This window comes from Erinaceus europaeus, chromosome X (genome assembly GCF_950295315.1).
Source record: "Erinaceus europaeus chromosome X, mEriEur2.1, whole genome shotgun sequence".
Taxonomy (NCBI): Eukaryota; Metazoa; Chordata; class Mammalia; order Eulipotyphla; family Erinaceidae; genus Erinaceus; species Erinaceus europaeus.
In genome coordinates this window covers 122956222-122982040 of record NC_080185.1, presented here as the reverse complement: position 1 = coordinate 122982040, position 25819 = coordinate 122956222, and the positions used below count along the sequence as shown (strand labels likewise).

The 25819-nt window shown below is 47.4% G+C and overlaps 1 protein-coding gene across 1 annotated transcript in view; it reads right to left on the bottom strand.

The window, feature by feature from the left end:
- The window catches only part of GPM6B (glycoprotein M6B), a 137620-nt gene extending 113659 nt beyond the window's left edge, over positions 1–23961 (bottom strand). The window contains exon 1 of the mRNA XM_060183037.1: positions 23621–23961. Coding sequence (XP_060039020.1) covers positions 23621–23624 — 4 coding nt within the window. The 5' untranslated portion in view covers positions 23625–23961. The remainder of the gene's footprint in view (positions 1–23620) is intronic.
- Positions 23962–25819: the final 1858 nt, after the last annotated feature.

The following is a 25819-nucleotide window of genomic DNA, read 5'->3' as shown; positions in this document are numbered from 1 at the left end:
TTATCAGCTTAAACACTGACTACCTTCCCCAAACCAGGTAATAATGATAATGATAATAATAACACTGAATCTTTTCCACAGCCCAGGCATTTATTACTCTATGCACCTTCCACGGACAGCTCTACTTACAAAGCAGGTGCAGGTACTTAATGGTGGTGGGGGTGTTAAACCCAGTAGTCTGTCACCAAAATCCACTCTCTGAACCACAAGGTGATGCTAAGTACAGATTGGATCCTCACCTGAGTGTCACTGTACACACAGACCAGTAATATTCGGATATACACGCATAACTGATATAACTGAAGTTGCAGCTGTGAGTCTGAGGCCTGGAGTCATTGAGATTAAGAGCACAGTGGTCCAGGAGGTGGCACAGTGAATAAGGCATTGGACTCTCAAGCATAAGATCCTGAGTTTAATCCCTGGCAGCACATGTACCAGAGTGATGTCTGATTCTCTCTCCCCTCCTATCTTTCTCATAACAAATAAACATTCTTAAGAAAAGGGGGTCGGATGGTAGTGCAGCGGGTTAAGTGCACATGGCGCGAAGCACAAGAACCAGTGCAAGGATCCCAGTTCGAGCCCCCGGCTCCCCACCTGCAGGGGAGTCGCTTCACAAGCGGTGAAGCAGGTCTGCAGGTGTCTGTCTTTCTCTCCCCGTCTGTCTCCTCCTCCTCTCTCCATTTCTCTCTGTCCTATCCAAAAACAATGACAGCAATGATAACAATAACAATGATAAAACAACAATGGCAACAAAAGGGAAAAAACAGCCTCCAGGAGCAGTGGATTCATAGTGCAGAAACCGAGCCCCAGCAATAACCCTGGAGGCATAAAAAAATAATCTTAAGAAAAATAAAATTAAAAGATCACAGTGCCTGGGCAGTGGCACATCTGGCTGAGTGTACACATTACCACGCACAAGGCCCCAGGTTCAAGCCCTCAATCCCCGCCTGTCTCTCCTTTTCTATCCATCTCTCTCAATTTCTGTCTCTATCCAAAATAAATAAAATAAGCTATATTTTTAAAGAAGATCACAGTGCCTTTCAGGGCCCAGAGTAGAAGAAACTCGTCTCTTGACTTCCATTCCAAGTCTCCCCCTTTGCTATACTATGCTTAGTTCTCTCTGGCTCCTGACTTAGGCCGGCACTGTCCACTGGACTTCCCTGCAATGAAGGAAATATATATATCCGAGCTGTGTTGTCCAGTATCGCAGCCTCTGGCCGCTCCTGACTGCTGAGAATTCTCATTGTGGTGAACGTGGCTCCAGAACCGACCGGACCTGGAATGAATTTCAACCAGCCCCCCCCCTCCCCCCAGCGACTCTCCTACTGGGAGCCACGGAGGGCAGGAGGGCACGACAGGTCTGCCATATTCACCACTTGCAATTACTTTTCTGCCCAAATTCTTTCACAGGCTGTTTCTTTGTTCATTTAATGCTGTACCGCTGCTGTGCTACTGGAGTGAGAGACCACCCGGGGGCAATCCAGACCCGGGCTCCAGGAGTTCAGCGGGGGTTCGCTGGTCCCGCCGCACAGCGGAGAATGTGACTCACAAAATGGAGTTGAGTCAAAGGAAATATTTCCCCAAGAAAAGCCACTACTATTTCCTTGCAGGGTGAGGATGTGGTTTGCTTCCAAAGAACTGGAAAGCCTCCAAGACAAGGCGAATGCGAGTGAACTCTGTCAACCAGTTCCCAGTTACCTAGCCCGCCTGAAATTCCGCTGAGAGGGTGACATTTACAACGCGGCCAGCACAAGTCCTTCCCTGGTTGCCAGCTGCACAGGGTGTTCACTATTTCTTTTGTCCTTTAACTCATTTCTTCTCATGACTGGGAAAGCCAAGGTCAAGACAAAGGTGAACCATCTTACCAGAGTCGTAGGCTTGGTGGATAGCCAGGCTGGAAACAAAGCCCAAAGCAATGGCTTCCAACTTCTGAAACTGAATTCTGGAGAGCGCTGCTTTCCACTCAAGAAAAAAACAACACCCCTCACAAGTTTCTTTATTCATCTATCTCCCACTGAAACATGGGCCACCAAAGCAGTGACGCTCCAGTACAAAAGTTAATGGCTGCCACTGTTTAAAGCAATGGAAATGCAAACGCAGAAACACGCGTTAGCCCTGGAAATAATCTGACCTCGTTTTGGTCCTTGGGATTTTGAGGTTCATGTGAAATCTGCATGAAGAACAACTGAGCCAAAGACTAGGGAACAAAATGCTTCTGAAGCAATCCTTTTGCCGGAAATAGTTGGGGAAAGGGTGACATTTTTAGTCCTCAAATCTGAAACAAATTTAATTAGAAAGATAATCTAAACAAAAGAGCCAACAAAGAAAGATTATGCAGTGAAAGAAAATAGTTGGGCCAGACTGGGGGTATGGATTGACCTGCCAATGTCGATGTCCAGTGGAGAAATAATTATAGGAGCCAGAACTCCCACTTTCTGCAACCCCCCCAAACAATCTTGACCCATACTCCCAGTGGGGGAGAAGTGATAGGGGGAAGAGGATTAAGAGGGCTCTGAATTCCAGCTCCCACAGACCCACAGGACCCACAGAGAGAGGAGGAAAAAGAGAGGGACATTTGGATGTAGTAATAGGATTATGTGTGGCTTGGAGGGAAAGAGAGGATGGGAGCTGGAAGGAAAAAAGGAGCAATTATGTCCAAGTGTAGACAGATGTAGAGATGATGGTTAACCGATGTCTGCAATCTTGGAAGAACTGCTGAGGCTTGTACTGGAGAGACTGGGGATTTAGAACTCTAGTGGTGGGAATGATGTGGAATTATACCCCTGTTAACATGTAATTTTGTAAATCAATATTAAATCACTAATAAAAATTTTTAAAAAATAGTTGGGCTACTCAGCTCACAACTCAGTGAGAATTCCTGTTTTTGCCAGTAGTGGGACAGGATGCTTTAAGAAAGTGTCTTTTTTGGGAGTCAGGTGGTAGTGCAGCGGGTTAAGCGCACGTGGCGTGGCACAAAGAGCAAGGACTGGCGTTAGGATCCCGGTTTGAGCCCCCGGCTCCCCACATGCAGGGGAGTCGCTTCACAGCCGGTGAAGCAGGTCTGCAGGTGTCTTTCTCTCCCCCTCTCTATTTCTCTCTGTCCTATCCAACCACAACCACATCAATAACCACAACAATGTTAAAACAACATGGGCAACAAAAAAGAGAAAATAAATAAATATTTTAAAAAAGAAAGAAAGTGTCTTTTCAGGGCCAGGCAGTGGCACATCTGGTTAAGTGCTCACATTACAGTGCACAGGGACCCAGGTTCAAGTCCCTGGTCCCCACCTGCAGGGAGAAAGTTTCACAAGTGCTGAAGCAGTGCTGCCGGTGTCTGTCACTCTCCTTCTCTATCCCCCTTTCACTCTCAATGTCTCTCTGTCTCTAAGAAGAGAAATAAGTAAAAAATTTAAAAAGAATAAAATACTTTGATTTTAAAATAAAAAGTAACCTGTCTTTTCATTTCAGTGCTTGTCACTAAGACATCCATACTGATCCGGTTTGGGCTCTTTAGAGATGCCGCCTCCCGTGGTTTCTGTAAGAGGAACATTTTAATTTTACAGTTTAATCTACTTTGCATCCAATCTTGGCCGTATGAGATCAGCCAACTCATAGACTACATCTAATCACATTAGTGTGTGCAAAGCATAGTGTACACCTCCGTTATTTTTTCATTCAGATGAGAAGAATTAAATATCTATGACCAGATATATACAGGCCTGAAAGCTACAGGCATATAATTAGTTGCTAAGTATGGAGATGCTACATATCACCTTAAACAGAAATACTACAACAACCCCAGCACACCCTTGGGCCTACCATTCTTTTTAGATCACTACAGCAGGCCTCCACATGGGTTTCGGCCTCGTGTTTATTACAAATGCAAACTAGCATGACTGAAAGAAAGTGTGTATGTGTGTGTGTGTGTGTGTGTGTGTGTGTGTGTGTGTGTGTGTGTGTGTGTGAAATTTAGTTTAGATAGAGGCAGAGAGACTGAGCTATAGAGCTATAGAGACTGACTGCTAGTTTGCATTTGTAATAAACACGAGGCTAGAATGTGGCTCAAGCCCTCTACACAATGCTTGAATGTCAAGAAACACCATCTTCTTATTCTGTCTTCTTTATAGTCTTAATTTTGCAAAGTTCACAAAGGAAGGGGATTTATTTTCAAAAGGCACTCACCTGCTCAACTATTTGAAACCCCCCCCCCCCCCAATCATGGACTTGCTAGTGGTGATGGCGGCAGCCACCTAGGTCCTGTTGAAGGTCTCCGTTTGCAGTACTGGCATGGCACTCACGTTGCAGACCTACTGTTGTTCTTACCAAAGACCCAAATGAAACCAAAGTTTGAAATAAAAAATGAGTGTTCACGTTATGGCTTTATCTATTTTGCTTCTGTTTTAAAGATGTTAATGTGAGCACTCACCCGGTAGAGTGCAAGGACCCAGGTTTAAGACCTGGAGCACTTGCAGGAGAGAAGCTACTAGGAGAGGTGCTATGGTGTCTCCCCTTCTCTTTGTCTTTTACTCTCTATCTAGAAGAAAGGAAAGCAAATGGCCACCAGGAGCAGTAGAGTCATGCAGGCACCAAGTCCCAGCAATAACCCTGGTGGTAAAATAATAAGATGAAAGAAAACGCAACTATAAAAAACTTACGGCTCCCTGCTTCCTAACACTTTGTGCCCCTCTTATACAGCAGTAGTATTTTCAGCTGATTTCCAGGGGAAAAACCGCATTTCCCAGAATCACTTGCAGTCAGGCGTGAACCTATGAGCGCATTTTGCCCACTGGGAAGTGATGGACACGACTGTCTAGAATGGCCTCTCCTTCCATCAGTAGGAATGTGAAGGTAATGGCAGGAGCTGTAGCAGCCAGACAAGCATGGAATGGAGACCAAATCTCAATTAGGATTTGAGAGCAGGACAGCCACAGCCTGGATATTCGACATGAGCAACTTACGTGGGGAGATTCTGATCACGATCAAACTTGATATTTTTAACCCACGTGAGCGCAGCCCGCCATTTTAGCAATACAGTTGCTATGGTAATAATGTCTGAGCCCCTCACTGCTCTCCTCTAAAGGTGGGTTTCCAGGGGCAATAAACTTATAAAAAGATCATTGCATGACACACTGCATTTATGATTCAGCACATTCATTCAATGCATTTAGGAGAGGCTGGCCTCTGCCAGGCATTCAGGCAATGGCTTCATTGATTGCCAGGCTCCAGTGGTGATGCCACCAGACTTCTAAGGAAGGCGGCGGCGGTATGTAACGACAGTGTCTCAGTGTCACCCTATCTCCTGACATCATCTAGGTGTCATTCTCTTGCTTTTGGCCACTTTTACCACCACCCACCTCTGTTTCCCTAGTTGCACCCCACCCTGGCTGTCGGCTCACTGCACCAAGCAGTGCCCTTAAGCACAGGTCTGCTTCTCCCCCGCTGCAGCCTGGATTGGATCAGCGCAGCAGGATGCTTACTTGCAAAAGGAACGAGACTCAGATATACTCAGAGGTAATTAAGTTGGAAAAGTGCTAGCACTGGCATTCACGGGGCCAGTTACCGTGTAAAAAGAGTGTGTGTGTGGGGGGGGGGGTCTGCTACATGCAATAATACCAAGACCGGGGGAAATCGCTTGCACCCATTTCTGCTGCTTCCACCCTGATTAATGAGGACTCTGCTCTCGGGCACAGGTCTGCTCTCCTGCTCAGCACCAGGAGTGTGACTACGCCTGGCCAACCCAGGTGGACAACGAAAGCTGGGGTGCTCTGTCACAAACGGAGCCTTGGTCATACCACTAGAGGCAGCAACTTCACAGCAAATCACCACCACGGGTCTCTGCGTTCTCAACGGGGAGGTGGGGGCTTCCCTCCTGCAGTGCACCGCTGTGTCTGACTGTGACAATGACAAAACCTTGTCTCAAGAGAGACAAGGGGATGGGAGCAGAGGCACTTTGATTACTGGGCAGATGATTCACAGAGAGGCCGTTTTTTCCGGCCACTGTGAACTCTTCGTCAACACCATCTCTTTTTGTGTACTTCCCTGAAGACACTCACTCAACTGTCTTTCAACTCAAGGGAATGGCAGTGAGAGGCCAGCTTTTCATCACAGAGATCCCAAATACCAGTACCCCAATATGGCAGACACCGTCAAGAGCGACTTGGCAAATGGCTGGGGAGGGGAGAAGGATGAGGGAACTTCCTGCCTGGTGAATATGCGCTCCACAATTTTCATCTGGTGATATTTTCATGAATAAACGCTTCTTTTTCAAATACAGTGATCCATATTAATATAAACAGTGTTCTGGTTATATGCTATTTCATGCTAGAATGAACTCTTAATGGTAGAAAAATCAAGGTGCTGTTCTGCAATTCTTAATTTCACCCTCAAGGAACAACTTTATATGACGTGCAAGGAGTGCTCGTGAGCGTTCAGCAAGTTTACAGAAGTAATACAAAAGAACAAGATGTTTGCACAACCTGTTCATCATGCGATATGATATTGATTTTTTTTTCTCACAAAGGTGAGGAAAAAAATCCATCTTACTACGGATTTTCATGTGGTATTTGACCATTTTTGTGATACAAGTCTAGCATCTAGCATCTCCATGTGGTGGAGATGATGCTAGATGCTGAATTTGCTAAAAATGGTCACACACCACCTGAAAATCCAGAGTAAGGTGCAGAGATAAGTATGCTTAGAAATAATTAAATTGCAAGGACACAAAAACTTAACATGGGTCTAGAAATCCCCTCAATTTAATAGTTGCAACAAAATATGGAGGGAAAATGTTCCTGCTAACACTAGTGAGTTCTTTCTTTTCTCTCGCTCTTTTTTTTTTTTTTTTTTTTTTGCTATGCCAACATTACACCACCAGGCAAAATAAAGTAAAACAATCGACTGACTGAATCTAGCAAGTGTCTCACACCTAGCAATCACCCAGACAGGTAGCTGAATACTGAAACACAGAGGTTCGTATCCACCGGGCAAAGAGACAGGTGAAGTCTGTTTCACCTTGGGAGCCACCAAGGGGGAGACTTTTGCTTCCTAAGACTCTGTGAGGGGAAGCTACATTCTGGGGACAGAGGAACCCAAGGGAAGAATCCTGTCCAGACTGTTAAAGATGACGTGAGGGTCCAGGAGAAGGCTCGTCTGGTAGAGTACATGTTTTGCTGTGTGAGAGGCCCTGGGTTCAAGCCCTGGCACAATGAGCGAGTTCCATGGGCAGTGGAGTGGTGCTTTGGTATCTATACACTCTCTGTCCCTTCCTTTCTCTTCTTTCACTCTGGGAGAAAAAAAAAAAAAAGAATGAGGCAATAGCCCCGTCTACAAAGTTCCAGGGAAACGTGAATGGCTGTTTCTCACCTGTCATTGTAATACCAGCGAGAAATGGGCCCTGGGAAGGAGCCTTTCGGCTGCTACTGTTGTGCCTTGCTGGGATGCGATGCTGTGTTCTACTAGGCCACGTGGAGATGCTAGATTTGCATCACAGAAACGGTCAAAGACTGTTCACTCACAGGTCTTGACTGTGAAGGACTGGCAGAAGTGGAACCTTTATAAAACGGAGCCTGGGCAAGCCAGACCCGGAGGTTGGCTTACACAGTCTGCACCAAAGGGCCAAGCTTAGAAGAAGCCAGGAATAACAAGAGAAGCCTGTTTGAGAGGACTAATAAAAGCAGTGGATAAAATGCTGGTCTCTCAAACATGGTGTCGTAAGTTCGATCCCTGACATTGCGTATGCCAGAGTGATACTTTGGTTCTCGTTCACTCACTCACCAACAAAGAAATCTTTAGGGGGAGACGCAAACCCCCATGTCTTTTCCTCTTGCAAGTCTCCATCCACCCTTTCCTCATCCATTACCTCGCCTCCATTACTGTACCCCTTCCTCTTCCATCTGCATCTCGCCCGACGCTTTCGATCACTGCCCAATCAGTGGACCCCAGCTGCACTGTGTTCATTCCAAATGAACACCCGTATCCTAATGGCCTCCTGAATTTTTAGAACACGTCCCATGTTTCTTTTTCAGTACATATTAATTAATTTGTATGGGGGTAGGAGGCTGACTAGGACACCACTCAACTCTGGCAGAAGGTGGAGCTGGGGGTGTAACCTGCAGTCTCTGGGGCCTCAGGCAGGCCTCGTCCTGTACCCCAGCAGGCTGAGATATCTCCCTGGCCCAAGATGTTGTACAGATTTGCAAGGATGGCCCTCTCACAACTTCAGATTTCTGTCTTCTGTCAGTGCCCCAACCCCTTCTGGACATGCTTCCCATTTGGGGCAGACAGCTGTGTGCCTTGTAGGATGCTTACTGGAGTCTCTGGTTTCTGCCCACCAGATGCCAGATGCCAGAAGCGCGCTCCCTTCCCTCTTCCCTCTCCCCACCCCCGAGTTGTGACCACCCAAACTGTCTTCAGATGTTGCCAACTACCACACCACTTGTCATGCCGCTGGGCCAACTCAGCTGCGATTCAGCCAGTAAGTAGAAATACCGCCATTTTGGCCCAAGTCAGTGGTGGCAGAAGCCGTGGTCTCTGCACACAACTGAACATTACTCTCAGGTCTAAAGAAAGGTGCCACCCGACCATATGCGACGACATGGATGGCCCTAGGGGGCCCCATGCTGTGTGACATGGGTCAGATGGAGAAAGAGGACAACATACAATTTCACCCCTACGTGATGTGTAGAGAAACCAAACCAATAGGTGACGTAATAAAACAAAAACAAGTGTCTGGACTATAAGGCCAGTCAGCACTTATGAGAGGAAAGGAGGGAGGAATGGGGGTAAACCAGGACGAATGGGCTGTGTGTTTCGGTAGCACAGATTTGCAGCGGTGACTTTAATGATTTTTCACTGAGGTACTCCTGAAATTCATGTGATGTTATAATGCAGTATGACTGCAAGGAAAACAATAAAAAAGACATCAAAACCAGAATGATATGATCAAAAGAGTAGAGAGAATTTACGTTCTAGCATTTCTATGCTGAGAGAGTACTCCAAGATGCAAACACCTGACAAAAACGGGAATTTAGTTAGTTATTTGATAGGACAAAGAGAAATTGAGAGAGAAGGGAAAGAGATCAAGACCCTTGCAGCACTGTTCCACCACTTGTGAAGCTTCCCCTCTGCAGGTGGGGACCAGGAGCTTGAACCTGGGTTCTAGTGTGTGCCACTCAACTGTGTGTGCCACTGTCCAGCCCCTAAAATGAAAAGAATTTTAAGAATGGACTCTTCTGATGGGCCCTAACAGGATTTCTCAAGTCTAAAGGTCTACAAGTGCACGTGTGCGTGTGTGCGTGCATGCGTGCGTGCGTGTGTGCGTGCACTGGCTGGGGGGAGGTGGGGCAGTGCTGGGGGACACAGGTGTGTGCTGACAAAGTCCAGAAGCCCAGGACCGTTCTGGCCACCGTCACCAATGGCATTTCCAAAACCAAACCAGGTTTGAGATGAGTTTACATTTGTGGTTTCTGCTGCTTCCAAAGCACTAAGTGAGAGTCAAAGTCCTCGCCGGAGGAATAGGACTAATTCTGTGAAGTGATGGGGAACAGCCATGCACAGAACCTCACTTGACAGCTGAATGAACTGCTTTCCAGAATAAATCACTGCTGGGCTCCTCTTTGCAGTGTGAGCAGCTCATGTAAACTAGTCCAGGAAAATGTTTCCATCAAGGCACCCAGGCAAACTAGGTAGTCTGGGCCAGCCATGAATGGCTCCGCTCCCTCGGTAACATCACCAGGCCTGGGAGCGCCACTTCAACACAAGAGCCACCCTCAGATCAGTCTAGATTTACCCTCGCTGCATAGCTCTATGGTATGAGTGGGGGAAACTGTTTCTTTTTTTTCTTTTCCTCTCTCTTTCAGCTAAGACTTCACTTCTTAAAACTAAGCTTGATCACTGTAATGGAGTAAATCAGACCATATTTCTCCTTTACAAAAAACCTGATTTTTACAGTCCTTATTTGATAAAGACAGAGAAATTGAGAGGGATGGTGGGGAGAGAGAGGGAGAAAGAGAGACACCTGCAGCCCTGCTTTAGCACTTGTGAGATTCCTTTACGGAGGCAGGGAAAGGGGGCTTGTACATGGTGACATGCACACTCTACTGTCTGCACCACCACCCAGCTCCAAGAAAACCATGTCTTAATATGCTGAGGGTTTTATTTTCTCATGATGACAGGTCAGTATCATTATGGCAACATGCCATATTATAACAGAATGGCTCAAGGAAAAATACCTCATTTCACTTCAGTGCTTCGAGCCAGGCTGACACACGGTAGCTCAGAATCAGTGCCCCTCCAGAGTCTATGTTCACGGGCACACACCTGTCCATTCAGTTACCCTTCCAGAAGCCACGGATCAGTGGCAGGGAAGGAACCATGACATTCCACAGAGCCACACCTGGGTCGTTTGCCTTTTCTCTTTTAAAAAAGAAAAAAAAAACACGAAAGCTCTAAGGAAACTCTAGTAGACTTTTTAAAAGACTTATCAGGTCATGAGGGGATGGGGTGTTGAAGAGACAGACCATGCACCTTGAACAAAGGATCCAACTAGACCAATAAACAGACCTCCATGAAAATGAATCTGCAGCTCCAAACCCCGACGGACATGTGGAGGAATACAAAAAGCTGGTGAACATCTCAGACACTTTTTAAAAAAAAAAAAATGAGAGGAGGAATGATCTTTAAGGTGAGAGCAAGGTATCCCCTACATCCACAGTCAACAATATCAGCACAAGATTGGAAAGCAGACCAAAGCAACAGGCTGCGGCTCAGGTACATACTTGCAACAGGGAGATTTAGGAGGTGAGAGGCAGTGTTACATAAGATGAGTGGAGTATCTTAACGATACTGTATTATAACCATCAAACTTGTAAACAGACTGGAAATGCATCTGACCACTGGAAAGAGAGACGAAAGAATCATGCAACTTGACAGAAACTGATTTAATTGCCTTGGTTACAATCACAGTATGTAAATGTTTTTTTTTTTTTTTTTTTAAACCACTGGGGAAAGGATGGACTACGGAATGTGGGATGGTTTCTGTATAGGAGATACAAAACAAAAATAGGTTTTCGTTTCATGCTATGCACAGAAATCCAAACCCCAATGGGATAAAGGCTGAAAAAATGGGGCTGGGTGGTGGCACACCGGGCTGAATGCACATGTTACAATGTGCAAGGACCTGAGTTCGAGCCCCCAGTCCCCACCTGCAGGGGGAGAGCTTTGCAAGTGGTGAAGCTTTGCAAGTGTCTGTCTCTCTCCCTATCACCCCCACCCCTCTCAACTTCTGGCTGTCTCTATCCAATAAAGATAATTTTAAAAAAAGAAAGAAAAAACAATTAGCTTTAAAAAGAAAAAAAAAGACTAAGAAATGAAACAGTAGAGTTTAGCAATGTTTAAAAAAATAGAGAGAAATGGGAGAACCTTATCAATCTAGCAATAGGATTAATTTTAAAAAGTCACAAGTCAAAGAAATAAAGGAAAAGATACAGGGTTTTATAACCACAAAAAATTAGAAAGATTTAGTGCAGGAAATGACTGCTTTACAACATTCAAAGATAAGCCACAGAGAGGAAGATGATCCTGTCAACACATTCAGCTAAGGGTTTAGTGTCCAGACTATATACAGACTTTTTGCTGCCAATCAGTAAGAAAAAAAAAAACCAGTAAGGATATAAATGGAAGAGAAAAACAAAAAGGTCAATAACCTGCCCCAATGTTTGATCTCTCTAGGGAAATGCAGCCTAAAGAACTAGGAAGTACCACTTCATAGCAACAAGATGCTTGACCCCTAAGTATCAGAACGCCAAGTGCTCGGACCCACCAACCTAAGAGGCAGAGGTGACACTGACCAATTTAAAGCAAAGATCACTACTTCTGTCAACAGGATGACAATAGTCCTCATCCAAGGTGGGGAGGGAATCAGGTTATTACTGCCCAAGTCCCCAAGAACAGTTAAGTTGGCCAAAGTTTTGTCCATTTGGACAGCTAACCCTTTCTCACCCTAGCCACTAGGAACTCACACAGTTCCGAAAGCTCCATCTTCTGGAAGGCAGTTGGGAGGCGGACTCTGCATCTGGGATGGCTTTATGTTCTGAAATCAGAAGATATTCCTACTGATCTTATCCTGAATAATTCACACAACAGCCAGTGGCACTGCCTCTTTATGGACTTTTCATTTCCAGGGGGGTGAGGAGGAGGCTTAATTCGGCCATCTCTTCATCTGCCTGCAGGTTTTTCATGCCCCTCTCTCATTTCCTCATCAATTATTGTCAAAGTCCTTTTCACATCTACCTGCCAAAGTTTTCCATGTAAGGCACAGGCCAGGAACCGGTGGTGTATGCCCTTCCTAGCACAGCCCAAGACACAAATGAAGGCAATTAACAAACACTTTTAACCAGTGTGGTTCAGAAGGCGGTCTAGTGTCCCCACAGCTTGTATGCAAATGTAGGTAGGTTGCCAGGAGTTACTGAATTTGACCTTTTTTTGTGTGAGAACCCTGTCAGTTAAGAGTACCAGGAAGATTGCCTGACAGGGGCAAAGTGGGGCCCCTTGTATCTCTCTGTTTCAAAAGGAACTGGCTCATGGTCTGGAGGTGGACGAGGCATTGGACTCTCATGCATGAGGTTCTAAGTTCAATCCCCAGCAGCACATGTACCAGAGTGATGTCTGGTTCTTTCTCTCTCTCCTATCATTTCTCATGAATCAATAAATAAAATCTTAAAAAAAAAAAGAGGAGGTCTAGTTTCTGGATTTCAATCAACTCTGAGTTATAAAGCAATGTTATTAGCGTTGATCAAAAGCTGCCAGACATAACAGTTCATATTGCATGGATCCACTTAGAATGAAAAGGGAAAACAGGCAAAGCTACCCGGGCAGAAATTCGGAGTGATTAGCACGTGCTGGGTGCCTGATCAGGAGTTGGCAGAGGACTTCTGAGGGGCTGGTGATGTTCTGCTTCTTAATCTAAATCCTGATTAAGCTTATAAAAGCTGATCAAGCTGTGTGCCTAGGATTTGTCTACATTTTTGTGTATGTGTGTGTGCGTATGCATTAGATTTCAATTACAGGGAGTTGGACGGTAGCACAGCGGGTTAAGCTCACGTGGCGCAAAGTGAAAGGACCGGCGTAAGGATCCCGGTTCGACCCCCCGGCTCCCTACCTGCAGGGGAGTCGCTTCACAGGCGGTGAAGCAGGTCTGTAGGTGTCTGTCTTTCTCTCCCCCTGTCTTCCCTTCCTCTCTCCATTTCTCTCTGTCCTATCCAACAACAACGACATCAATAATAACTACAACAATAAAAAGGGCAACAAAAGGGAAAATAAATAAAAATTTTTAAAAAAGATTACATACTCAAAATGACTTGAGAACATTCATGCCTCTTACAAAAACAAAGGGGGGAGGGGCTCAACTCAGCTTTTGGTAACCCTGCACTTTGGAGGATGGCAGTGATTCACAGAATGGACATTCAGTCCTTTTATGTTCTGATTGCTGTTGCACTTAACCATGGAAATGGACAATATGCCTTATCAGAAAACCAAAAGGCAAATATCGAGCCAACTGTAGTGCCATGTGAAATAAGGTAAGTAGAGGGACTCGGATGTGTTTGCTCATGACATCACTCTCTGCTCACTGTGTGAAGGAACAGATGCCCGAATTTAAAACCTCACCATCTCAATGGAATGCTTTCAGGGGTGCAGGGGGTGGCACACTCAATGAAGTGCACACATTACGGTGCACAAGGACCCAGGTTCAAGCCTCTGGTTGCCACCTGCAGGGGGGAAGCTTCATGAGCAGTAAAGCAGTGCTGCAGGTGTTTCTCTTTCTCCCTTTCTATCTATCCCTTCCTTCTTCATTTCTCTATCCAATAAATAAATAATAAAAATTTTAAAAAGAGATTTTCTTTAAAAAAATTCAGTGCCATGACTTCAAGGAGTTGTTGTGTGACAAACTCCTAACCCAGGGACCTGAGCACAAGCCAAGAAGATTTTCTAGACTCCTTCGAGCCTCCTATTTCCAAAGTTTCTGCTCTTTTGACACTAGAAATACCTAGTGATGAGAAGTACGCTCAGATCTCCCTCTCTGAAAACAGTCACTTAAGGGGAGGGCTCTGGATGAGGGGACCTGGAGGTCAGAGGCTGTTGGCAAAAGACCTTGCTGAGCAACAAGGAAAACACAGACTTTTCTCCTCCCACTCTGGTCTGTCCCTCTCAACACATGGGGGGAGAGACCCTCGGGACTAAATAGGACATACAGGAAGGTGGCCTTAAAGACTTACTCTGGGTAGACTGGAGACAAAATCTAAGTTAGGAAAGGTCTTCAAGGTAATTAAGGATGTTAAGAAATGGAGTCAGACCCTTGATGCCTTCACACTTACGGATGAACAAAAGATGAAAACCATTTTACAGAGCAAGAGGAACTTCATAGAAACAGTCCTTTAAAATAAAATGTACTGAAAGGCAGGGCAAATAACCAAGGAAACCGCTGAGGTTCCATCTCCCACCTGAGAGGATGGCTTAGATCAGCAAAACATGAAGTGACAGGTATTGGTAAGGTTGTGGAGAAAAGGAACTTTGATACACTGCTGGTGGGAATGCAAACTAGTACAGCCTCTTTGGAAAACTGTATGGAAAGTCCTTAAACAAATACAAATGATCCAGCAATACCACTCCTACAGATAGATTCAAAGGGCATGGAAGCAGTAATTCAAAGAGAACTGCACCCTTATGTGTTGTATGCTTTACATTGGGTTGTTCTAGTTCTCCCCCGCCAAGAGAATTGGATCAGTCTAGTTAGTTTCGTGGGCCTGCTTGGCCCCGCCCCAAGGAACCTGGAGAGAGGCCAGAGTTCCAGAGTTACAGAGTTGGAGAGTTGCAGAGTAAGAGAGAGTGCTTGCGCCGCCGCAAAGAGACAGCAGAGTTCTGTTTGGTGATTAGTTTGGTTTAGTTTATGAATCGTTGTTTCTGAATAAAGAAATACAGCTTCCCTGCCCAGCCGTATGTCTCTGGTCATCTCTGTTACCCCCGCCCGTGAAGCTAGCCCGGCCAGCTGGAGCCTCCGAATTTTTAACAACACTTATGCTCACAGCTCATTTTTCACAATAGTCAAGGACTAGAAACGGCATAAATACACAAGCGATAAAGAAGTTATGGGCTGGGAGTCCGGCGGTAGTGCAGCGGGTTAAGCACACGTGGCACAAAGCGCAAGGATTGGCGTAAGGATCCCGGTTCGAGTCCCCGGCTCCGCACCTGCTGGGGAGTCCCTTCACAGGCGGTGAAGCAGGTCTGCAGATGTCTGTCTTTCTCTCCCCGTCTTCCCCTCCTCTCTCCATTTCTCTCTCTCCCACCCAACAACAACATCAATAACAATAATAACTACAACAATAAAAAACAACAAGGGCAACAAAAGGAGATAAAATAAATATATGAAAAAAGAAGTTATGGGCTATATGGTCAATGGAATACCACTCTGCAATTAAAAAAAAAAAGATGGCATTGCATCCTTTAGGACAAAATGGATGGAAGTGGAGGTGATTATGATTAGTGAACTAAGTAAAGAGGCAAAAAACAAACAAACGACTGGATGGTTTTGCCCATCTGTGGAATACAGAGAATGGAAACACACAAAGACAGAGAAAGAGGAGTAGCCAAGCTTCCTGAGAACTCTGTGGCTATTGCTGGGAGGGGCATGGATCTATGGTGAATGATAAAGCATAAAACTGTACCTTATAATCATACAATCTTCTGAACCATGATTAAAGTTGAACTAGTAAGTTAATAACTAAGAAAAATAAAAACGCATTTCCAAAGCCAGATACTCTCAAGTCCCAGGGGAGTTTGGACTCCTGTCAAGATGGCTTAGGTAGCACTTTACCCCAAAGGAAGAGTCAGGTAGTGGATCTGCACGGTTCCCCATGTCTTTGGACTCTCAGATGCTGCTGCATACAGGTTAAAAAAAAAAAAAAAAAAAACACTTCTGGTTAGAAAAAACGAGCATCCCTTTGGAAAGGATTACACTTTTGGTGGCGGTGGCGGCACTGAGCCTCAGCAATAACCCTGCCGGCAATAAATAAATTCACTAATTAAATACTTGAGATCATTTACAGTAGCATTTGATACACTTTATTACAGCAAGTTTAAATATACTGACTTATATACACATAAGAGTAAAATTCAAAAGATCAGGTTACTTTTCCCTTTGGCAGCTTTTTCTGCTTATTGAGTAAAGACACTATTTTCCAGTTATTAGAAAATGCGCTCCTTTTTCAAGGGGTTACGCGTCTATCAGATGTAATTAACAGATGCAATTATCAAGCTACTAAAACAAAAGGCCAAGAAAGATCAAGCAAAAGGAGAATATGAATTAGCTCCATTGTTATGAACACGAACACACACACACACACACACACACACACACACACCACTACAGAGCCTATAGATGAAAGGATTGCAAATACAAGACTTTTGTGAACTTTATGTCAACAAATTTAATAACGGATAAAATGAACCGATTTTTCCAAGGTTAGCAAAGTAGCTCACTTGGGTAGTGTGCTGTTTGGCCGTGTTTACAATCCAGGTCAAGCCGAGTCCTCACAGCACTGAAGATCGTTTTGGTGATGTAGTGTCTTTCACTCCCTTTTTCTGCCTCTCTCTGTCTCTGTCTCAAGTTCAATCCCTGGCAGCACACGTACCAGAGTGATGTCTGGCTCTTTGTCTCTCTCTCCTCCTATCTTTCTCATGAATAAATAAGTAAAATATTTTTAAAAAAGAAAGATGATATATTTAAAAAAAATTTAAAAAGATATCCAAATGGTGCTTGGCAGGAAAAAGAGTCTCCACCCCTGGTTAAAAAAAAAAAAATTCATTCTTAATTTTAAACACCTTCACAAAGAAGGCTCCACACACCCAGGTGATTTCACTGGTGTGTTCTTTCAAATACTTACCGAAGACACAACGCCACTTCAAATTAAAGAGCCCAATTAACAAATAGGCAAGGACTAGGTTCCATTTCAACTCTCAATTCTTCTGGAGTTATACCAAAGACTATCTCTTTCCATCCCAGAAAAGCTTCCTTCTCCACTTTATCCTTCGAGGGGAGGAGGCAATGAATGAGATGGAAGGCTATTTTTTGCAAGAATCATCTATATGTGCCCTGTTTGCAGTATTACTCCTCACCTGAGTCTCTTTCCACACACCCTCGCCTCATTTTCTATTTCCACCCTCACCCCCAATTTCTGCCAGGGCCAGTCCAGTTCCTAAGGCTCTGGGCACTCCTACCCTATCCTCTCCACCCTCTCAACACATCTGTCCAGGTCTTCACCAGAAGCTGCCGATCAGCTACGGGCCTCCCCCTTCTCACACTCAGCTCCTGCTTTGGGATATTCCAATTAGGCACTGGGGATTCGCTATCTCAGCGGGCTTCTTTTCTCTCTTCATAGGCTGGCCTTTCCTTCTGGCTGGTGCTCTTTCTTTCTCTCTCTCTCTCTCTCTCTCTCTCTCTCTCTCTCTCTCTCTCTTCTTTCTTTCCCCTGAATCCCTCGTGGTTCTCTATAAGGACAGGGCAATGACCAAGTTCCTCCTGGCTCTCCCTGCCTGGCCTGCCTTCCAGCCTCTGTACTCCTCCCTCCTCCTCCTCCACATTCAGGCCCAAGTTCTCCATGACGCCCCAGCAGCAGCAGTCTGCACGCACACATCTGAGCCTACGGCCTAGAACAGTCCCCCACCACCACCCCCTGCACACTCGGTTCTTGACATCCTGCTCATCTTTCCAGGTTCACATCAAAGGTAACTGCCTTCTCCTGGAAACCCCTCTCTGAAACACTCTCCCCTGCTTTTCCATTTGGATGGAGGAAATCTACAGGATCTTGTACTTCTATCTAAAGCTGTTTGAGGGCCTGCAACGACTGTCAATTTGACAGGACTGGGTCTTGTTTCTTTCTTTTGATTTCAAGCCTTAACCCAAGGGTCTAGGCAGTGGTGCACCTGGTTGAGCACACACGTTACCGTATGCAAGGACCTGAGTTCGAGCCCCCGCTCCCCACCTGCAAGGGAGAAGCCTCCCAAGTGGTGAAGCAGGTCTGCAGGTTTCTTTCTATCTCCTCTCAATTTCTCTCTGTCCTATCAAAGAAAATAAATCTATACTTTTTAAAAGACAACCCAGCATGAGGTTCACCTAAGCAGCACTTTGGAGGGGAAGGGGCTAAGAGTCCCTAGCACCTTCCTGGGGAGAGGTGCATGATGGGAATTCAACACTGACACCCTAGCACCAGCCAGCTGTGTGGCGTTGTAGTAGGTGCTCATTTAACTCCACCTACCGCCCCAGGGCCATGACTGAAATAAAGTACTTCACTCAAGCTTTCCTAAACCGCAAAGCTCTGACAAGGAGGAAGTACTTTTCATTAGCGAGAGGAAATCATTTCAGAATATCAAAAGCAAAAAAAAAAAAAAAGCTTGAGGCAATAATAATAACAACAAGAATAAGTAATGAAATAACATCTGAACTGCTCTTTAGATTGTTCGGTGTCTGCCTATAGCAACCAAATCACTTTTAAAGTGGCTTCAAGCTCTGGAGTTCGGCTACTCTGTGAAGAATCTGTGCTGAAAGGATGAGTATTAGTGAAGAACAACACTTGATGTCATTTGCCTTGTTAGAGTCAGGATAGTTTCTCAGCAGTTTCTAACACTTAACCTTACAGATTGTGACATCTGTACACTTAAAAAAGTGGAAAGACCTTGGTAAAGTGCACTTTATCTGATGAAACCCTTGTCCTTTGGGGGGGGGGGGGGCGGGACGTGGTACCTTCAATACCCCAATCAACTGGATGAGCGTGAGTGCCAGGATACACGACTAGCCGGATCTGCACAGGTGAAGGTACACTGAAACCGCAAAGACATCAGCTGGCAGGGACCAGAAAGACAGTGTCTAAGTTAGGAAATGAAAGGCCCTGGCTTCAAAATACACCAGAATTGAGAGGCCAGGGTGGTGGCGCACCCAACTGAGCTCACCAGTCACCGTGCGTAAGGATCTGGGTTCAAGCCCCCAGTTCCCACCTACGGAGGGAAAACTTGCTAAGTGAAGCAGTGCTGCAGGTCTGTTCCTACCTCTGCCCTCTCTTACCTCTCTCCCTTTATCTCTATCTTCCCCCTTCCCTTTCAATTTCTCTCTGCTCTATTAAAGGAAGTAGGAGAAGAAAAAACTGACTGCCAGGTGCGGTGTCTTCTTTCCCACTGTTTAAAATCATTTCATTTATTAATGTATTGGACAGAGATTGAGAGAAGTCAAGAGGAAATGGGGGAAAATAGAGAGGGAGAGAGACAGAGAGATACCTGCTCGTGAAGCTCCCCCCTCCCACTGCAGGTGTGGGCCAGGGATCTGAACCTGGGTCCTTGTGCATGGTAATGTGTGCACTCAACCAGGTGTGCCACCACCTGGCCCCTGTGGTGGGTCAAACATATACATGGGTGTCCAACTCAACCTCTAAAAGAACATAATATTACCAACCCATGTTAAATCAATTTTTTAAAAATCAAGTTACAGGAAATGCTGAGTACACAGAAGTGGAACTTTGTAGGGCTGCCTCACTGCCTGAGCCCTTAAGCGGCGGATCAGGATCTGCTCTAAGAAGCCCTTGGAGGGGTCAAGTGACTAGGGCAGCAGCTCTCACTGGAGAGAAGTGAGAATAACTCATTGCATGACTTCTGGTTTGAATGAGTCCCAGGCTGTGACTATGTGGTTTCCTCGTGACACTGGAGGGAGCTTTCTTCAGGCAGGCTATTCCCTAATGATCCGCGCCTGGGCTGTGGGGCAGCTCTCCTGCCTAGCTGTACACCTGGGAAGGGCTCGCTCGGCACTTTCATTGGAAGCCCTGAAGCCCTGAGCAGAGTCCCAGCACCCACAGCTGTGGGGGGCTTCCTTCCTTTCCAGCCTTTGAGGTGGCCTGGGCTCTGGGAGGTGAGCAGAGGCTCTCCCAGAAGAGGGCAGAAGTGAAAGCTGGAACACCAAGGGGGCCTCCCGACTTCCGGCACCAGCCTCTTTGGAGAAGAGCCAGTCAACCTGGAGGTGGCATCCAAGATGCCAACATCCGACTCAGTGACCAAGGAGGCCTGTGAGGCCGGGTTGGGAAACAGTTCTTACAAGTAGGGTACTCTCTCCTCCTGTTCCCCCAGCATACCGCATGTGAGCCAAGTGACTTCTAGATCACATCTGCTAAGCATCCCAAGACACCAATCCCTGAAATTCTTCAGTGGTTTGCTTACTAAGATTAAAAAGAGAAAATGATTTCCCCTGATCAGCCAAGCCCTGGGCTCGGGGTGGCCTTGCTGTGCCCCTGCTAACCCCTGGCTCTGGGGCCATATGCCTGGAGCCCAAAGGAGCTTGCCCGAAACCCAGAAATAGGGCATCCGTAAGGCCCAGAGACTCAGAAACTGCTGCCCCAGGAAGACTTCAGGCGATCTGGACACAGTAAGTGAGAGAACTTATCAAAACCAGTCATCCGAAACACTGTTTACATGGGTGACAGTTTTATGGCAGAGTACAGGACTTGCATGCTTGAGTCCCTGGGTTTGATCCCCGGCACCTCCATCTGCTGCAGCTGATGGGTACTCCTCTCTCTCTCTCTCTCTCTCTCTCTCACTTGCTCACTCTCGCTCTCCCTTTCTCATATAAAACAGAATTTTGGGAAAGACAGCTAACTAAATTTTGAAAAAGAAAGAGTATAGAATTATAAGCTATTCCATGGGAGGGCTGAGTGCACATAGTTCACAAGCCTTATAAAAACCGTCCTCGCCACAAGCCACAAAATGGAACCAGACAATCATTTAGCCCTTGCGCTGGAGCTCCCTTCATTGACAGCTGACAGGGACGGACCTCATGGAAGGAGGCTGGCACTGTCCTCAGAGCATAGAATCCCTATGAAAGCTGCTCGGCTGGTCTTCACGTGCCTTGGAAAAGGTGAGCGGTCAAGTCCACTTCATTTGCTTCATCTCTACACTCTGAAGAATCAAAATTACCTCGGGGGGGGGGGGAGGGTAGCATAATGGTTATGCAAAGAGACTCTCATGCCAGAGGCTCCAAAGTCACAGATCCAATCCCCTGCACCACCGTAAGCCAGAGCTGAGCAGTGCTCTGGTAAGCAAAATTAAAAAATATATATATATATATGTGTGTGTGTGTGTATATATATATATATATGTTCCTATCAGAAGAGAGACAGGGAGAGACAAAGAAGGAAACAGAAACTGCGTGTGCATGTGTACACTCTTCAGCCAGGGAATCAGTTCCAATCCAGTCAACTAGGGTGGTGAACTGCCTCCAAACATCTCCCCATTGCATCAAACCACCAGTGACTGAACAGTGACATCCTCCCGGCAGGAACCTGCTCCCCGAGAGTTTAAACACCTGCACAGAAGCGCAGAAGGGCAGGCCAGTCTTTGGAGACAGGAAGATTAGAGGTTGCTAGGGGCTGGGAGTGGGGGCTCATGGAGTGGCTACCATGAGTCTTCTGGGGGGGAGGGTGATACCTTCACATTTGCTGGATTCACAACTTTGGATTTGCCAGAAGTCGCCAGCTTTGTACATTTCGATGTGTACACTGCATAGTGTGTGAAATCTACCTCAATGAAGTCATAGAAAACCCACTGGCTCAACAATTTTTTTTTAAACAAGTTTTTTTTTTGATGCATTGGAAAAACAAAACTGTACATGCCACTACTAGAAACTATTTTCCAACCTCAAGTTGTGGAATATTTTACAATGTGACATTCACAAATGTAACCCATTTTAGCAGTCAATTAACTGATTATCACTGACGGAAGTGACTTCTGTAAGACTCCAAACCCCAGCTTCAATCGGCCATTGGTCAGAATTTTCCCAGCATGAAATCACTTCAATTAAAGCATTCACAAGGGTATGCTCAGTAATTAAAGCCATCTGGAAAAATAAAACCAGGTCATGGCCCCGTGGTGTACTTACCAAGACTTTACTCAAGGAAATCAGTATGTTTCCTTTTTGGCATGAAGAGGACTTTTTTTTTCCTCAGCGTAAAAATGAAAATCTAAAACCAGGGATACTGCCAGAAGCACTGAGGTATGCACACATTAACATAAATTGGCAATTGAAGTGGAGACTCAACAATTGTCCAAGACACAAAGTACTTCCTTGAGAACCGGCTGCTGGGCTGGGCATTTGCTTCATGAGAACTGTGCTGGAGTTCCACACCTATTTGAAAAGAAAGCCCGCCCCCAATTAAGCCCAAAGTATTTTGAGATCCCTTCTGAAGAGGGTCCCCAAGCAGTAACTGGATGCTCAGTTTCCAACGGTGACAAATCTGAACGCCTAGAGTTATCAAAACAGAAATGACTTTCTATTGGGCCATCAGTCAGGCTCCCCCACGTTCCTGCAGGCCCACCTGGATGTTAAGCTGAGGCACCCTTTGCACCAAGCACTGCACAGGCCTAGGAGCTAGCTACCCCCCCCCAGGTCAGCAAAGCTGCCCTTGGGAGGAGTTGGACCTAGCTCTCCCTGACTCTGGGATGCACTTACTGCCTTTCATATTCTGATTACCTACCTAGTGCGTGCAAAAGAAGAGATGCTAATAACATTCGTGGAACTTCATTTCGAAGGCAGGATGATGATGGACCCCTTGCCACACCTCACCAGACACACGCACACACTCAGCTACCAGCAGGAACACGGAGGAGAGGAGAAAGAGGTCAGGCCAGGACCGGGTCCGCCAGCCCTCCCCAAGTCCAGCAGTCAAAACCTTTACTGCTTCTCATCCTGAGCGCTTCCAGGGGCTCCGACAGCCTCTGAAGAAGACTTGCAGAGAGAGGAGAGGAGGGAGCCCCCTTGCCCCAGCAAGGTGCTCACAGCCAGGCGCACAGGGGCAACTGCACTCTCGACTAGTTATCAGCACCCCCCCCCCCACGACTAGTTCTCAACACCCCGGGCAGAATAGGGGTTAAGGACAAGGGTATGAGTGCCTCCCTAGTTGTGCCCCGGGCTTGGCTGGAGATCGCCATGGCCAGGGCTGCCTTTCTCTGCCTACACCAGACGACCCTCCAAGCACAAGGGAGCCCGCTTGGCACACGGGGTCCACCTGCGCCCAGACCCACACGTGGATAAGTGGAGGGGGACAACGGGGACTTGTCCTCTGTCCCATCGTGTCTCCCTCTATGCCCACCTTTCTGGCTTCAAAGGTCCTGTACCCAAAGGAGCTGTCGGAAGCCCACTGAGCTGCAGGCGCGGGGAGCTGGGCCATTTGCGTCATGTGTGCAGAAGGCGCATAAGACCCCACAGAGTGGGACGGGATGGGATGGGACAGGACGGGACGGGACAGGACGGGACGAGACGCGACAGGACTGGGAGCATGGGCATCCCGAGCACCCCACAAGAAGCTCCCTTCCACAACCCTGCAGAGCAAGCCCGCGCTGCCACTGGGATGCCCCGTGGGCTGGGTCCCCGCCACCCCTCCCGCCAGCGGCGCGCCCGGGGGTGCGGGGTGGGGCCGCGCAGCGAGCGGGGCGTTGCGGACACCTGAGTCCCTCCCTCGTGGCCCCGCCGTGGTCAGGTGCCCGGTGAGGCTCCACCTGCGCGGGCGCCGGGGCCGTGGCGCGCGGCCAGGATGCTTACCCATGGCTGGAGGCGGCGGGGGTGGGGCGCGGGCTGTGCGCTCGGCTTCCCTGGGGACGGCGGCGGCGGCGGCGGCGCAAGTTCGCAGGCCGGCGGGCACGTGCGCTGGAACGGCGGCGGTGGCGGGGCCAGGCTGCGGTGGGGGTGGCAGCGCGCGGCTCCGCCTGCACTGGGGGCCGGCCGCTAGGGGCCCTGACGTCAGCGCCAGGGGCTTTGTGAGCCCGCCGCAGGGCACGCCCCGGCCTCGCCGTCCCCATCCCTGCGCACCCCACAGGCCAGCCCTGGCTGGGAGCGCGAGACCCCTCAGTCTGCGGGGGGCTGGGGGAGTCTGTGCCCACCCACATTCAGGAACCCGAGGCCACCACCCATTGTGCAGAGAAAGAAACTGAGGCTTAGATACTGAACTCAGTGAGGACACGAGTTGTTCCGGGCCAGGTGGCCCCAATCCTCGTGGTGGTGGTGGGGTGGGGTGGGTTATTCGCCCACAGGTGCGGCTGTTGACTTCAGCGTCTCAGCCCTGGCAGCTGATTAGAATCAGCTGGGGAAGCTTTGACCACGCCTCCCCCATTCTTATTTGGGGGAGAGATACCAGAGTTCCATTCCATCCCAGCCTCGAACCCCATCTCACCCCCCACCCCGTTTTCTCTCACACAGGAGCAGAAGTAGAAAGGCACATAAGAGTGAAAGACCCCACAGCCTCGAAGCTCCCTCCAATGCGGACAGGGATGGGGGGGGGGCGCCAACGGTGGTGTCACACAGGGCAAAACAACGCACTGTCGGAGTGAGCTATTTCCTGATCCTTGAACCCCATTCCCCGGTGGTCTCTACAGGTGGGATCCAGGTGGTTCAGTTTATCATCCGTCTGAGGCTGCTGCCCTGACCTTTAGTTAGTTGTGGGTGACAATGACACAGGAGGGCACAGGCTGCATGAACAGTCCACCCACGGCTCCCAGGAAGGCCACCCTGGGTGGTTCCCGCAGGCCACGGACTCATCGGGGCCCCTCCTCTCTGCTGCCCAGGCCTCCCCTTGAGCCTAAGGGAATTTATGGTTGAGCTGTGTCCAAGGCTTAAAGTCCTGTCTCCTAGGAAAAGAATGTTCCTGTCTCCACAAATATCTGAAAAAGCTATGAGACTGAAGTTTTGCTCCAGCTTCTGCTTCTGGTGACACTCCTAAGTCCAACACATCCTCTGAGAGTGGATGCTATGATCTCCCCCTCTCTTTCCCCTCCCCCCCCCCCCCCCCCGCCTTTGGTCTTTTTATCATGGAGAAAACACACCGTACTACTTGAACAGAAGGTTACATAAACAGTAACAGGAGATAATACACGTAGGGGACATTCAAGCCAGAAGAGAGAGGCTTTGGGGACCCAGGAAGGATGGAGGAGACAAACATTTCATCTATTGAAAACTGAGTGGATTAGAGGAGAGTCTTGTCAAGGCAGAGCTCTAGAAAGCCTAATAATTTTTTTTCTTGCATAAAAGGACAGAGATTTGAGCTCAGCGGATCACTGGCAGGTTTTCACAATCCCACGGGAACAGGCGCTCTCAGCCAGTCTTTTTGCTGTGATCAAACAGCAGGGAGCTCAGAGGTTTAACTCCGTGTCCTCCTATTACAGGGCCAGGAATCCGTGGCGTGTTTGCATGCAGGGGGCCCAGGTGGCGTGCCAATACCTGCACTTGCTTGAGGCGGTGGAGGTGGGTGAGGGCAACAAGCACCCCATCCCCAGTCCTACCTCTTGAGCAGGGGTAGGGGGGGGCTCCTGAGAAGTAGTGAGAGCCATGCCAGCCTGAGAGAAAGTTCTGGCAAGCCACGGTGGAAGTGACAGCCCACAGGTGGATGGTAAGTACTTTGGTTCACTGTCATTCCCTAGAAGGCTTGGATCCTTATTTCTAACCAAAGAGGAGAAACAGCAGCTGTCCAAATATTGGAACGAGTCACAATGGGGATGCTGTGATGCGAACCAAGTTAAAGCAATTGTGTATGCTGTGTCAACGGGAAACCACATTTGAATAGGAACTTTTACTCACTTTGGAAGTGTCCCTGGACTGATTTCAACAAGCAATTATCCTGAAAACCCTACAGAAAAACAAAACAGCAGTGGGGAAATTAGCAAGGCTGCTGGCACAGAGAGTCTGCAGAAGCTCTGGCCAGGAAGCGTATTTGATTTCACTGTTAGTCAAAGTAGCACTTTTACAAAA